The sequence below is a fragment of the Herpailurus yagouaroundi genome, unplaced genomic scaffold (genome assembly GCF_014898765.1).
Source record: "Herpailurus yagouaroundi ecotype Mexico unplaced genomic scaffold, PumYag 141, whole genome shotgun sequence".
NCBI classification, from domain to species: domain Eukaryota; kingdom Metazoa; phylum Chordata; class Mammalia; order Carnivora; family Felidae; genus Herpailurus; species Herpailurus yagouaroundi.
The window spans coordinates 66,459,897-66,474,825 of record NW_024412396.1 but is presented as its reverse complement, the minus strand read 5'-3'; the positions used below and the strand labels follow the sequence as shown (position 1 = coordinate 66,474,825).

Here is a 14,929-nt window from a genome sequence, read left to right as displayed (position 1 = left end):
TGGGGGAGAGATGTTCTCGTTGGCTCTGGGGGGGGGGGGGGGCCCCCCCGGGGGGGGGGGGGGTGTCAGGCAGTGCTGAGCCCTCCCCGCTAGACTGAAAAGGGCAGGGGCGGGTCAGAGGCATGTTACAGACCCAGGGGCCTTCCTTTGCGGGACGGTGACCAGAAGAAGAGGCTCTCAAGGCTTGAGATTTCATGCCCACAACACTCACTGGGCAAACCCCCCCTCGAGTCCCTGGCTTTCTTCCCAGGGACCCTGCTGCCCAGGGAGCTAGCCCGCCCCTTCCAGGGCTGGGGGCGGGGGTGCTACTCCAGGCACATCCTGGGCTGAGAAGTGACAGATGAGTGGTTGATTTCTTACCTCTCAGATTCTTGTCTTTTTTTTTTTTTTTAATGTCTTTTGAGAGAGAGACAGAGTGTGAGCGGGGTAGGGCAGAGAGAGAGAGGGAGACACGGAATCCGAGGCAGGCTCCAGGCTCCGAGCTGCCAGCCCAGAGCCCGACACGGGGCTCGGACTCGTGAACTGTGAGATCGCGACCTGAGGCAGAGACACTTAACCCACCGGGCCACCCAGGCGCCCCACCTCTCAGGTTCTATTTAGGCTGATGCCTCCCTTGGTATACTTGAGGCACCCTGGCGCCTGGAGGAGGAAGGTGCCCCTGCATACATTCTGTTCTGTTCAGTAGGACGACGCGTGTGGAGAGCATACCGGTGGCCTCCTCCGATTCCGCGGCTCTTTGTCAGCAAGGGACCCCGCCCTCAGAACATCCTAAGCAGCGGGCGGACGGGGGAGGTCGCCCCGGTGCCCCTGTGGTCTCTGCTGACGCAGGGCCGTGCACCAGACCAAGCGGCGGTCAGGGAGACCCCCATGAGGGCAGAGGCGGGGAGAGGCCCCCAGCCCTCTGGAGGGCTGGAGTCCGCCCCAGGCAGCAGGTGTAGAAGGAAGTGCGTTGTTAGGGCAGCAGCTGGTGTGAGAGTGGATCTTGCTCAGGTCCGGAACCGTGAGGGACCGGTGGGAGACCCTCCCTCGCCTCCGTGTGTGATTGCCGTCGGGCCTGTGGGTGGACGCGTGTTTTGCCGGCTGGGCAAAGAGGCCCGGGAAAAGCTGGTCTTCGGGGGACTGATTTCGCCTGCCTGCGCTTGGTCCAAGCCAGCCGGGGAAGGCCAGGACTCCCGTAGTTGGTGCCGGAAGGGGGAGAGAAACCGGGCCCCCTACTACTTGAGCGGGCCGGCTGCTCTGGAGGTGGGCGGCTTCTGCAGGGAGCTCTTTTCTCACCCGCCCAAGGAAACGGCTCCCCGCTTTTGATGCTCTCTTCACCAAGGTGGACGAGTACAGGCAGTCAAGTCCACGACGTACAGGGCAGGCGAATTTGCCTCTACCTTTGGTAAGAATTTTCTTATCTGCCCTAGGGAGGAAACGCCACCATACTGGTGGGCCTTAGGGGGAAAACGGGTGACCACCTCGCCCTTGAAGGTCGCCTGCCCGCCGCCCCCGTGGACACGTGGCCCGGAAACACGAAAACCAGGGACCGCTCTGCCCTCGCCCTACAGGCGCTCAGCCTTCCCGTCCTTACAAGTGCTCACAACCCCATGGTCCAGGGCCCGTGTCCCCCGCGGGTGGCGGGCTCCCGGAGACCAAGGGCTCGTTCGTCCTGTTGTCCGCTCTGACCCCCGGCACTCACTTAAGGTCATCCTATGTGCCGGGTGCTGTGATGCGTGCACGGGGCAGCCCTCAGGGTGCAGTCTAGTGAAGGGAGGCAAGCAATATGTACATTGTAATAGCGCAGGGAAGGAGAGGGAGGGCAGGAGCCATCAGGGCAGAGCTCACGAAGGCGGGAGCCATAAGCAAACCCCGGAAGATGAAGCGTGACCCTGGATCTCTTCGGGGAGAGAAGGGTCACAGGCAGAAGTGAAAGTTCTGGGGGAGGAGGGTGCTTGGTGGGTTCGAGGACCCGCAGGGCAGCCAGGGGGGCTACAGCGGCGGGAGAGGTCAGGGATGAACCAGGGGCCCAGTCGTCCAGGAGCTACGTCACAGGTCCCGGAAGAGTCTCGGGCCTTCCTAAGGAAGATGGGAAGCCACCGGAGGGGTCGAAGCAGAGGAGCAACGCGGTGTGACTTGTGTGCAAGGGTCACGCAAGCTGCTGCGCTGAGAAAAGACTCGGGGCGGGGGTGGGTGGCGGTGAGGGAGGAAGCAAGAGCGGTCAGGAGGTCACTGTGACACTTGGGCACGTGGGTGGAGCAGGGGCACGAGGAGCAGTTAGATCCTGGGACCGGCAGGAAGCTAGAGGTGACGGGGTGTGCCATGCAGCGGATGCGGGCGGGGGACAGCGAGAGGGAGGCAGAGATGATGGCCAAGTTTTGGGCCTTAGCAATAGGAAGGCTGGATTTGCCGTTTCCTGAAATGGAGAGACCGTGGGAGGGACAGGTCTGGGCACACGTTCATAGGTTCAGTGTGAAACGTGTGGATCCGAACTTCTCTGCATCAGGGCGCCCGGGGGGCTCCGTCGGTTGAGCGCCCGACTTCAACTCAGGTCATGATCTCGCGGTTCGTGGGTTCGAGTCCCACGTCAGGCTCTGTGCTGACAGCTCGGAGCCCGGAGCCTGCTTCGGATTCTGTGTCTCCCTCTCTCTCTCTCTGCCCCTCCCCGGCTCGCTCTCCTCTCTCAAAAATACATAAGCATTACAAAAACGATGTTTTGAAGAAAGATCTGTAGATGCCCAGGGGCAGCTGGGGCCGGAGCTGAGGGCCAGGTCCAGGCTGGAGAGGCACTTTTGGGAGTCACCGGCACATAAACTCAATGAGAACGGGGACCCTGGACGGGGTGACCCAGGGAGGGGCCGGGCGCCCAGAGGAGAGTCGGGAGCACAGGGAAGCCCCCCCCCGCCCCCCGCCATGTTTGTGGAATAAGCTGATCTGCCCACTGGGGCACAAGGCAGGGGGGATTCCAGAGCGGTGCCTTCTGTGTCCGGTCAGGCCTCGGCCTAGCAGGGTCTCGCCTTCCTTCATTCCTGTCTTCCCTCCTTAGCGCTCAGCACAGGCCCTCGCGCGCAATAAGCCAACAAACATTTGAACACACCGAGGTAGAACTCAATCTTCGAGGCAGGTCATGTCCTCAGCTACATTCCTGTCTGACAGCCCAGCCCACCTCCCACGCCCGCGAGAGAACGAAGGGGATGAAGAGAACACAAGGAGATGAATACCTGCTAAGCCCCTACTAAGCATCAGACGCGGTTCGGAGGACGTAACATAATTTCATTCAATCCTCTGAACAGCCCGGTGAGAGGGGTGTGGGTGTCTTGGGCTATATTTCACAGATTAAGAGCTTGGGACCCTAAGACTAATTTGGTATCAATTCGTATGTTCACGCATTTCCTCTCTGTGCCACGGAACTCATTTTCGCCAAACAAAACATTCTGAAAGGAAAACGCTGATACATAAAGGAGGGAGAATCAGAGATTCTCTGGCTAAAGGTGGGTAGCAGGGGTTGAAGTTTCCTTCACGGCCCTCCTACGGTCCATCCCGACTCCTAAGATTCTTCTGGAATCTGGGGCCTGCAGAATCCAGACATCGCACACAGCCACCATCCTGGAGTCTGCAGGATGGCTGGGAGCAGCTACTCGGTTGGTCTGAGCTGTCTCTGCAACACGGAAGTGGACGCAAAGCGTGTCATTCTCTGCTGAAGCCAGTGGGCGTCACCGGCAGGGAAATAAAGCGGGAGCGGGCTGGCTGAGGCTGAAGCGATCTGCGTTTGCTAAGTCCCATCTCTTCTCTGGGCTGGACGGTTACAACAGAATGGAATGAGCCAGGTGTACAGTCAACCGAGAGACACTCAGGGATGGAAACAATCTTGGAGGAAGGAAGAGAGAAATCGTGACCTTTTTAGTGTTCAGAGTCTCTGGCTTTCGTCTACATTTTGCCATGCTACGTACTCGTACCACAGAAACATGGAAGTTTTCTTCCCAAAGTTCCAGCTAGATCAGAAGTAGGAGATGGGGCGCCTGGATGGCTCAGTCGGTTGGGCGACCGACTTCGACTCAGGTCACCATCTCGTGGTTCGTGGGTTCGAGCCCTGCGACGGGCTCTGTGCTGACAGCTCAGAGCCTGGAGCCTGTTTCAGATTCTGTGTCTCCTGTCTCTGCCCATCCGCCGCTTGTGCTCTGTCTCTGTCTCTGAATGAATGAATGAATGAATGAATGAATGTATCTTGGGCGCCTGGGTGGCTCAGTCAGTTGAGCGTCCGACTTCAGCTCAGGTCATGATCTTCACAGTTCGTGGGTTCAAGCCCCACACAGGACTCTGTGCTGACAGCTCAGAGCCTGGGGCCTGCTTCAGATTCTGTGTCTCCCTCTCTCTCTGCTCCTCCTCCGCTCGTGCTCGGTCTCTCTTTCTCTCTCAAAAATAAACATTAAAAAATAAATAAAAAGTAGGAGATGTATGAACTGCTTGAGCAGATAGTAATTGGAAGAATCTTCCAACTCCAGGCTGACCTATGTGACCTCTCCGTTGCTTCCAGAAACTGGAAAGTATCCAAGGTAAGTCAAGATGCTTCATTAGGGCCCAGTCCCTAAGTATGAAAGGTGATCAAAACCAACAAATGTTTTTGCACACTGTTTAACATCGATTAAATGCCATGCTGCAGGAGAAAATTAGATTTAAAATTACACAAAACTCGAAACAGCATTCAAGTTGGATATTTTGGTCATTTTGAGCTACTTTATTAAAACATTTAACTAATTTAATTTCTCTTATGTGGATTTCCCCCTCTTCACACTCCCAACGCTCAAGATTTCCCCCTGAAATGGAAACTGGGTCACAGACTCATTAAAATTGCATGGAGTGACACCACTTTCAAGATGAAAGAATCCCCCAGAGGTCACCTGGCCCAATTTCCCACCCCTTGGGGAAGTGCCCTCTAGAATATCCCTACAAAATAGCTGTCTGGTTTTCATTCTTTCGATGCTTCCAATGACAGAGAACTCACTAATTCTTTGAAAAGCAGCTCAATCCACAAATGGCTAACATTGTTTTTGTTATACGCCCCACCCCCCCATAACTCCTCCCTAAGTAACTCATGCTCTTTGGCCTCAGTTCTGACTCTGAAGCTACTACGAGCAGGGTTAGTCCTCTTCCACACGAAGCCCTCCTGGTTTGGAGGGGGTGGCTGTCGTTCAGAGGGGTTTCGTGCATCGCGGGTAACCGGTTAGCATTCCTGGCTGGTGTCACTAATGCCAGCAGTAACCCCCGCTTGTTATCGCAACCAGGAAAACGTTCTACCATCTCCAAACAGCAGCTACATCCCACTACGGTCCTTCTCAGGTCTGGAGTCTGATTCGTACTCTCCCATACAACTGCAGTTTCCAATTCTGCGGGAGATTTTAAAAGGCACCTGGGCGGCTCAGTAGGTTAAGCATCCAACTCTTGATTTCCGCTCAGGTCATGGTGTCACGGTTTGTGAGATCGAGACCTGTGACGGCCAGAGATCGAGACCCGAGTCAGGCTCTGTGCTGACAGCGCGGGAGCTGCTGGGGATTCTCTCTTTCCTTCTCTCTCTGCCTCCTCCCCCCACCCCACTTGTGCTTTCTCTCCCCCACCCCCACCCCCGTCTCTCTCAAAAATAAACTTTTTTTTTTTTTTAAAGAAAAAGGTAACCACTTAAGCAGGACCCAGTAGGCTAACCATGGCCTGCAATCAGGCATTACCGTCTCAGGGAAAATAAGACAAATAAACACGACCACCCTGCAGACTAGCACCTCAAAGAACTTCTGCTGTAAACACATTTAAAAATGAAGACGTGTGCTGTTTTACAGTTTAAATCGCAAGCCATTAAATATTCTCCTCCTGTTTACTCTGGAAAGTAAATTTTCACTCCAAGAAATTAGAGAATCTCTAGGTTAACCACAGATGTCTTCACTATCTACCCTTATAGAAGTTACGTAGGTACATCATTTCCATCACAGGAGGTTTCTGGACAAAAGGGCCTCCCAAACATGGCAGGCAGAGGGAGTACAGGCAACCGGAGGGACCCCAGAGACCGCCTCGGAGCTGCACCAGGTGCCTGGAAGCTTCTACAGAAGAGTAACCACGCCCCTGCCCCCGCTTTGCCTGCCGAAAGGAAGGTCAAAGTATCCCGCGGTCCCAGGCAGCTTGAAAACCTTCTTGAGGGGAGGTATCAGCCGCTTAAGAGTCAACAGCACAAAGTACATGCTCTCCAACTATTTGTGTATTTGATGCATGTGTGCATGAACTGGCTGGGCAGAGTCCCCTGGGTGCACACCCACAATGTACCTCACTGTGGGGTCCCTGGGGTCTCCCGGTATTGTTTTGGGCTTCTAGGCCAATCCCTGGTACCGCCTCAGACCGTTCCTCTTGGCACAGATGAGCCCTGTACCATTAAACCCCGTGGGTGGGACCGTAGCAAAAAATGTCAAGGGGCTCAACCAGCTCCTTCCCCTCCACTGCCACACAAGTGGTCTCCCACATCATTTGCTTTTCCAGGTTTTACAAAGAGCTGGGATTGAAGTTGATGAAAAAGGAGCTGAGGCAGTGATGGAAACCCTGTTAGAAACGACTGCTGATTCCATGCCTCCCCATCATCCGAATAGACCAGCCACGTCATTTCATGATCTATGAAGAAACCTCTGGAATGCTTCTATTTCGGGGCAGGGTGGTGAACCCAGCTCTCCTACGATTTCAGACACGTGTGAGTACACGGTGCTCCAGGAGACGCCGGACCCGAGGTAGCTGAACCCACATGGGTTATTGGCACCTGGTGGCAGAAGAGAGTGTCCCCCTCGTCCTCTGCTGGTCTGAGCCATCCTCAGATAAATCCGACTATTGAATTCACTGATTTTAAGATGTCTGGACAGTCCATCTGGTATTTTAAGCCTGTTTCTCAGAGCCTTTGTTATGGACTCAAGACGGGTTTGGTAGAGTATCTTTACCTTTCATTGTGACTCATGTATCAGGACTTTGAAAAATGGTACATCGGAACACTATTTCAAGACAAAGCCTTTGGGAGGAAGACACATTTTCCATGAGTCATGTGCTTCGCTCCCTTTACTTCCCTCTCGAGCCGCGTTTTAATCTGTCATAGAATCATTTCTTGGTGACTAAAATGAGAACAAAACAGCTGCAGTCAGTCCTGACCACAGCACTGGCCTCAGCGCGGCCCTGGCTACTCCACGGTGCATCCGATCATTTGACAGAGGCATTCAGTGAGACACAGATCGAGTTCAATACCTTCATTTCACGTAGGGAAGAAATACGGAACAGAGACACGGGCATGGGCCATGATGACATTCACAAGCCCCAGGCACTTTTGCCTTCGTGGCAAAAATCTCATCTCCAAGGGGCGCCTGGGTGGCTTAGTCGGTTAAGCATCCAACTCTTGGTTTGAGCTCAGGTCATGATCTCACAGCTTGTGGATTCGAGCCCCAGGTGGAGCTCTGCACTGAAAGCATAGAACCTGCATGGAATTCTCTAGAACCTGCATGGAATTCTCTCTCTCCCTCTCCCTGCCTCCCACCCCTGCTCAGGTGCTCACGCTCTCTCTCGCAAAATAGATAATAAACATTAAAAAAAAAAATCTCATCTCCAAGAAAGGAAAGCCCTTGCCCAAGGTCACCCACATGGTGGGGCACGGCAGCCAGAGCCCTGTCTATGTTGACCCCTAACCCCCTGGCTCATTTCATTCTTTCTGCTTTCTGCCTAAATCATCGATCTGAGTATTCAACTAAACAGGCAGCATGCATTCATTCCCCGTCGGGACCCATTTTGCTTAAACAGAACATAAGCATGGGCTTTGTCACAAAGTTAAAATGAAAATAGCAAATACTGCCCCTCCCCCCCCCCCATTTTCTTAGTCATTTTCTGTTGCAGAGACAAGATATTTTAGGAGCAAATTCAGAGAACCATGGATAGACCTAGCGAATCTGGAATATTCAATGTGTCGACTAAATGCCTAATTGGATTTCCATCTGTTTGCTACCCAGTGTTGAAATATACCTAAAATTAATTTATTGTTTAGTCCTCTATATTATTAGTCTATAAATATAAATCAGAGTAACGTGAATTGTACTTAAGGTCATACTATCAAGCAGCAGTCTAAAGACAGACTTTTCGTCATTCTAAAATCTGCAGGTTACTTCATTCCTACATTCTTTCCAAAAGCACTGGGTGACACTTGGTAAATGGCCAGGCAATTCCAGGACCCAGAATGAGGCAAAAATAGAGGACTAACTCCAACTGATATTCTTAACTGACTCGCTAGTATTCTGTCATTCAAGTGTGTTTGTAGAAAAATAGTGGAAAGAGATATAAAAGGGAGTTAAAATGACTCCCTTTTAAGAGAGGATACCTAGAAAAGAAAGTCCATGAGAACATAATAGCCTCTGAAATAAATAGGGCCAAACCCAGTTACTGAAAGCTTCATTATTATTGAAGGACTCCTATAACATGCAGCTCAAACTCCCCCCTCCTCTCCCCATATGTGTTGAAAACAGCAACAGCATAATAATTATATCTAACACATTACCCTTAGAAGCAGAAAAATGGCCCTATTCCTTACTCCATAAAAACTTTTTTTTTTTTTTAAATAATCCTGCCACATATGCTTTAAGAAATTCCTAAGACACTAGAGGTTTCAGCTTTTCCAAGGATCTATGCCTGGTGAAAAAATGCAGACCAATGAAAAATGCAATAGATCTTACAAAAAAATTTCACGGTTTCAACGGGGGGGGGGGGGAGGGCGGAAATCTGAACATTGTAACAAGGCTTCACTATATTTGAGTTGTCAGGTTTAAAAACTGTTCCCGCGCAGACACATATACACACACACTCACCCACATTCACACGCGCTGTAACAACTGAGAACAGATTACTGAATTGATCCAATTCACTTTATCTTGACTGCAAAACTCCTACTCAAGCTGAAGAGTCTGTTCTCCTTCAGTTTGAGTATTTCACATACGCCCACGACTGCAGGGCAAACGGACCCATCCTTCCACAGGAAGATGTCTGAACTCAGGCAGTCAAACAATGGAAATGATTTTCAAATGTGTATGAGGTTACAGAAGAACAACTCTCTGTGTCCTCTCTAATAAGTAAACTCCTTTTCAGCCCAATCTCCATTTCTGCCAGCTAAACCGAGTTCTATGGGTCTGATATTTCACTTGTAATGTTAACTAGTGAAATTTTAGAACCTGTCCTTAAGAATGCAAGTTTCTAGGGGCACCTGGGTGGCTCAGTCGGTTAAATGTCCGACTTCGGCTCAGGTCATGATCTCACAGTTCGTGGGTTCGAGCCCCTTGTCGGGCTCTGTGCTGACAGCTCAGAGCCTGGAACCTATTTCAGATTCTGTGTCTCCCTCTCTCTCTGCCCCTTCCCTGTTCACGCTCTCTGTCTCAAGAACAAATAAACATTAAAAAAAAAATTTTTTTTTAAAAGAATGCAAGTTTCTGTAATTAAGAAGACAAGGGGGCCAGCCATCTCTGTATCACTACAGCTCCAGATGTCATACAACTGGTTTAAAAGATCTATTTGATGAATTGTTACCCTGAGAACTTTTACGAAGAGTATCAATTTTGCTTCTGGTGTAAATCGAGATATATGTGAATATTCGTAACTGTAACCAATTTGTTTTTTCACTCGCTTATTTCTTTTTAATTTGTTTTTTTTTTACATATCTGTCCTTGGAAGTATAAGTTTAGCAGATATGTCAGTGGTTTTGGTAATCACGTTCTGTGGGAAAAAAAGAGTACTTCTGAAAGTAATGTTGATTAACCATCTTAACTGACCATTTAGTAAGTTGGACCAAGACCGCAGCTGACTTCTGCACACTCCTGACATTTACACGCAGTAGTGAGTTTTCTCTGGCAAAACACTTTACTCTTTTCCCGCATGCATGATGGAAAATAAATCCCCTAACTCTGCTATTATTATTATGAGTCATTATTGAACAAATCAAGTGAAATTCTCCATTTTATTTAAAGCAACAGAGTCAATGCCGAGTATGAATCCAAGTGCAGGAAGAACGTGATTGGACGTCACACATCGCACACGTGCTCTCCTAGTCACGTAGTCAGGTTCACGTTAGAGATGCTAACAGAGGTCACGGTCGAAACAGTTACATGAGATCCACAAAGAATACTGAATTCACTGAGTCGATACTGTCCCGTCACAAACCTGGTTTTTACCCGATTTTTAAGGAGTTCAACAATTCCATTTACCTGACTGTCCTTAAGTGAAAGATATTAAGAATCACTAAAACTAGCTCCAAAGAGGCCATATGAAAGGAAAAGGGAAAATAAATGTTTTGGAGAAGTCTCACATTGAGTTGCTGCCCCCGGAGTAATTTATACTTGATGTTGGGGTGGTTCTCAGCCATTCCTTCAAAATGAACGGTCTTACTCTACTTAATGGTGGAATAAAAATAAACTGCAGGTAAGTACTTAAAACTTTTCTCACAAACACAGGTATCTCATTAACCTATGTTTTATTTTCAGTCAATTCATTATTCATCATTTCACATTATAAAAAGTAACCACACGCGCGTATGCATTCACAAATTAGATCATCTTTATCATACATGAATGTATTTTAAAAAACAAATATTTTCTAATATCAATAGAGTTAGATGCTGATTGCATTTTGAAATAGGGAAGCTGACAATAGCTTCATACAGTAGATCTCAAGAACTGACATTTTAAAATTAAGAATTGTGTATGTTCCACAGGCAAATTTTGATGGGAATATTAGCATCAGTACAAATGAATGCTGTTGACGTAGCTTAAGCATGATAGCTTAGAATAACAGCTGATTCAAACTAGGTTCATCATTTTAAATTCAGTAAGGACAAGTACAATCTAAAGTGTAAACAAAGTATTTATAAAATAAATTCTTCTAGGAAATGAAATCATCAATCTATTATTTTTAAGGTAGTTGTACCTAAAGTTTTCAGAAATCTTTGTAGAATTTTCAATGCCAAATGGAAATCTCAGAACGTCCAGGAACAACACCGTCGCCACCACCGTGGGACCGATAAAATCGCGGCCAGCTGCTCATACCCTTTCCAGTGTGACTTTTCAATTGGGCCTGGAGATTTGTGAGAAAATGCAGTGCCTCTCTTACTCCCAAGGCCCCTTCAAGTGATCAGCTAAAGCAATTTCAGTCGATCTGGACTTTCATAGAATGTTTGAATGCTAAAACCCTAGAACAACTAAACAGCTGCTTTCCTGCACAGATGAACGCAGACTGGTCTCCTCTCTAGCAGTGCTTAAAGCGGACACCTAAAGTTGGTTTTCGTTGCACTTCACTATGACATTGGAATTCTGTAACCACATTATTACTCAAGAAATACATATTATACCACCTAGGGAATCTAATTTCAAATACGGAAAGTTTATCAACATCAGCTGCCATTATGGGTCTCTTCTCCATTCATCAACCAAAAAAAAAAAAAAACAAAAAACCCAAAAAAAACAAAAACAAAAAAACAAAAAAACGCCCCAGCCATTGCTTTAGCTTTTGTCCATCAATCACATTATCTCCAGTTGTCTTTCTCTTGCCTTCTTCATCAAGGGGATGATTTAAGGATTGGATTTTCTCGATTTTCTTTGTCAAGACAGAAAGAAGGGAGGGAGGGGAAGAGGCAGAAAGGGAGGGAAAGAGAGAGTGAAAAGAAAAAGAGAAAACATGAAAAACTGTATCCGTTCAATGCTTACAAAGTAAATAAGAAATGTAATTTACTCTAAATAAATCTAATATATGAGGATTCTGTTTAAACGAAAAAGAAATTCCACATTAAAGATTACTTGGAACTATCTTTAATTACCAAATCCCATGCACATCTAACAAAGCATTCAATCCCATTCATACAGCTCTTCCTGCCTTTTTTTTTTTTTTTTTTTTTTTGGTAGGACAACAGTGGAAATTAACACAGGCCCAAGCATATCAACTATCTGGCTTTAAAGGACATACGATTCGACGCATCCCGATACCTCCTTCAAGACACTGGCACTCTGAAATACCAGATGTATCATCTCTAGGACACTGAAACGCTGGAGAACGTACCGCATGGAATTTTTTGGAGAAGCAAAACTGAGATAATTAATACCTTCTGAGATCACTTCATAAGCTTTTTTTTTTTTTTTTTTTTTAGCATTTATTTATTTTTGAGACAGAGAGAGACAAAGCATGAACGGGGGAGGGCCAGAGAGAGGGAGACACAGAATCTGAAACAGGCTCCAGGCTCTGAGCTGTCAGCACAGAGCCCCACGCGGGGCTCGAACTCACGGACCGCGAGATCATGACCTGGGCCGAAGTCAGCCGCTTAACCGACTGAGCCACCCAGGCGCCCCTTCATAAGCTTATTTTAAGGAAAAAGGAGTATTTTCATCCAGATGCAGCAACGGGCACCGAATTGTGGATAACACTTCACAGAAACAAGCCCAGCGTAGACACCAATCACCTGTTCCAGTCCCGCGGCACTGTGCACTCGTGACAAAATGCAGACTAGAACATTCCACCAAAATACAGTTACGGACTTGATATCCAGCCTCCTGCTAAAAATGCAGCTGAAGGGGCGCCTGGGTGGCTCAGTCGGTTAAGCGGCCGACTTTGGCTCGGGTCATGATCACATGGTTTGTGAGTTCAAGCCCTGCTCCAGGCTCTGACAGCTCGGACCCTGAAGCCTGCTTTAGATTCTGTGTCTCCCTCTCTGCCCCACTTGTATTCTGTCTCTCAAAAATGAACAGATGTTAAAAAAAATTTTTTTAATAAATAAATAAAAAAGCAGCTATAATACCAACATTCCTCCTCCTTCAAAACATTCAGAAAAGAGGAAACACATGACGGGATTTTTTAGAGTGTGTCTCCATTTATTTTTTAACCATCAATTCTATAATTTGATTACATAATTCAACAAATATAATAATTATATATATATTGAGCAAGAGAAAATTCAGTCTATAAAAAGTAAAAACATGCTCAACAACGAAAGAACAGATAAAGACAGTAATCTGAAATAAAGGAGAGCTGGTATAAATATTAGCTTTTAGCAATCTTTACGTTAAAAAATGTCTATGGCATTTAGAAAAATAAGTTGGGAAGAGAGTGAATTACATTCTGATCATTAAGTATGTTCTTCGGTAGAAGAATTCTAGGGCAAGCTTTTGAGAGGAAGAGGGATTAGGCTGACAGACAGGAAGGACCAGGGAGCAAGAACAGGAAGAAGATACCTTAAGTGATGAGGCACGAGTCCACCCTCCCATTTCACAGATGGGCACAATGAGGCCCAGAGTGCTGAAATGAACTGTACGCAGTAGTTAGCTGCCACTGGAACCAGGGCACAAGGCTCCGGCTCCATGCTCTCTACAGACCATTACCCTGTCCTGCCTCTATCCTCAGGACTTCTACATGGAATTTCCATAGTATAATCGCTTGAGCAGTAATTGCTGGGGCAAAGAACATTCTCTGTAAATAAAAGTACCCTTTGTATCAGTGCTACTAATCCGTAATATTAGTGGACGCCTGGGCGGCTCAGTCGGTTAAGTGTCGGCCCCTTGGTTTTGGCTCAGGTCATCATCTCACGGTTCGAGTTCGAGCCCCGCATCGGGCGGTGCACTGACAGCACGGAGCCTGCTTGGGATTCTGTCTCCCTCTCTCTCTGCCCCTCCCCCACCTGCTCTCTCTTTCTCAAGAATAAACAAAACTAAACTTAAAACAAAAACAAACCCTTTAATATCAGTATTACCTTTTCTATTTGCTATTGCTTTCTTCTATGATACAGTCCTACTCTTTGCTAGAGCTCCATTCAATCAATTTGTTCCTAAGTTTTAAGTGAATTTTAAATACATCCATATTTTGGGGCGCCTGGGTGGCGCAGTCGGTTAAGCGTCCGACTTCAGCCAGGTCACGATCTCACCGTCCGTGAGTTCGAGCCCCGCGTCGGGCTCTGGGCTGATGGCTCAGAGCCTGGAGCCTGTTTCCGATTCTGTGTCTCCCTCTCTCTCTGCCCCTCCCCCGTTCATGCTCTGTCTCTCTCTGTCCCAAAAATAAATAAACGTTGAAAAAAAAAAAAAATTTAAAAAAATAAATACATCCATATTTGTATACATGCCAGTGGCCAATTAAAATTTAGACTAAATTAAGATATAGTTCAGTTCCTAAATGGGACCAAAGCATGAAGTTTCTGCAAAAAAGATGCATTCGAGCAACTTCGTTAGAGAATATTCATGAACTCGGTGAGATACGCTTAAAAGGAAACCTGAGTCCTGGTTAAGGTCCATTCTACTCAGAAGGTCCAGGTGTCCTATATGAAGGAGTACACCTTAACGATCGTTTGGGCATCTGGGATGAATCCATTCCACCTTGATGTGATGTCTCACCATGGGGATTTTTTTTTTAATTTTTTTTTAACATTTATTTATTTTTGAGACAGAGAGAGCTAGAGCATGAACGAGGGAGGGTCAGAGAGAGAGGGAGACACAGAATCCGAAACAGGCTCCGGGCTCTGAGCTGTCAGCACACAGCCCGACACGGGGCTCGAACCCACGGACCGCGAGATCATGACCTGAGCCGAAGTCGGCCGCTCAACCGACTGAGCCACCCAGGCGCCCCAACCATGGAGATTTTTATAGTCTACTCTCCTAAATGTTTAAACTGAAAGTACCAAAGGCTTCCACAATTCAAACAACGGATATAAATAGCGCACAGAAAGGAATCACAAAGGAGAAGAACAGAGGCCCTTTCTAACCACCACACTGAAGGCCAGGTACAGTCTGTAGAAATCTCCAGTTTGCGGGACCCACAGCTCTGGATCACGGGCTGCAGTAGTATTTCTCCAGTGGCATTCGCTGTACCCACCTTTCGAAGCGCCGGGTGATTAAATACTGTGTACGTAAGCTGGCTGCTCGAAAGGGATGCGGTTAGC

At 47.7% G+C, this 14,929-nt stretch overlaps 1 protein-coding gene across 6 annotated transcripts in view; it reads right to left on the bottom strand.

Moving 5' to 3' along the window:
- Positions 1–3,712: 3,712 nt before the first annotated feature.
- PPP4R4 (protein phosphatase 4 regulatory subunit 4) overlaps positions 3,713–14,929 on the bottom strand; it is a 110,221-nt gene continuing 99,004 nt past the window's right edge. For 2 of the 6 annotated variants that reach the window (XM_040478137.1, XM_040478139.1), the window contains one exon: positions 3,713–3,846. In XM_040478137.1, the coding sequence (XP_040334071.1) occupies positions 3,783–3,846 (64 nt within the window). In that variant the 3' untranslated portion in view covers positions 3,713–3,782. Of the gene's footprint in view, positions 3,847–9,960; positions 11,611–14,929 lie in introns of those variants that run through there. The other 4 variants (XM_040478140.1, XM_040478141.1, XM_040478135.1 and 1 more) reach the window with 3 other exon arrangements.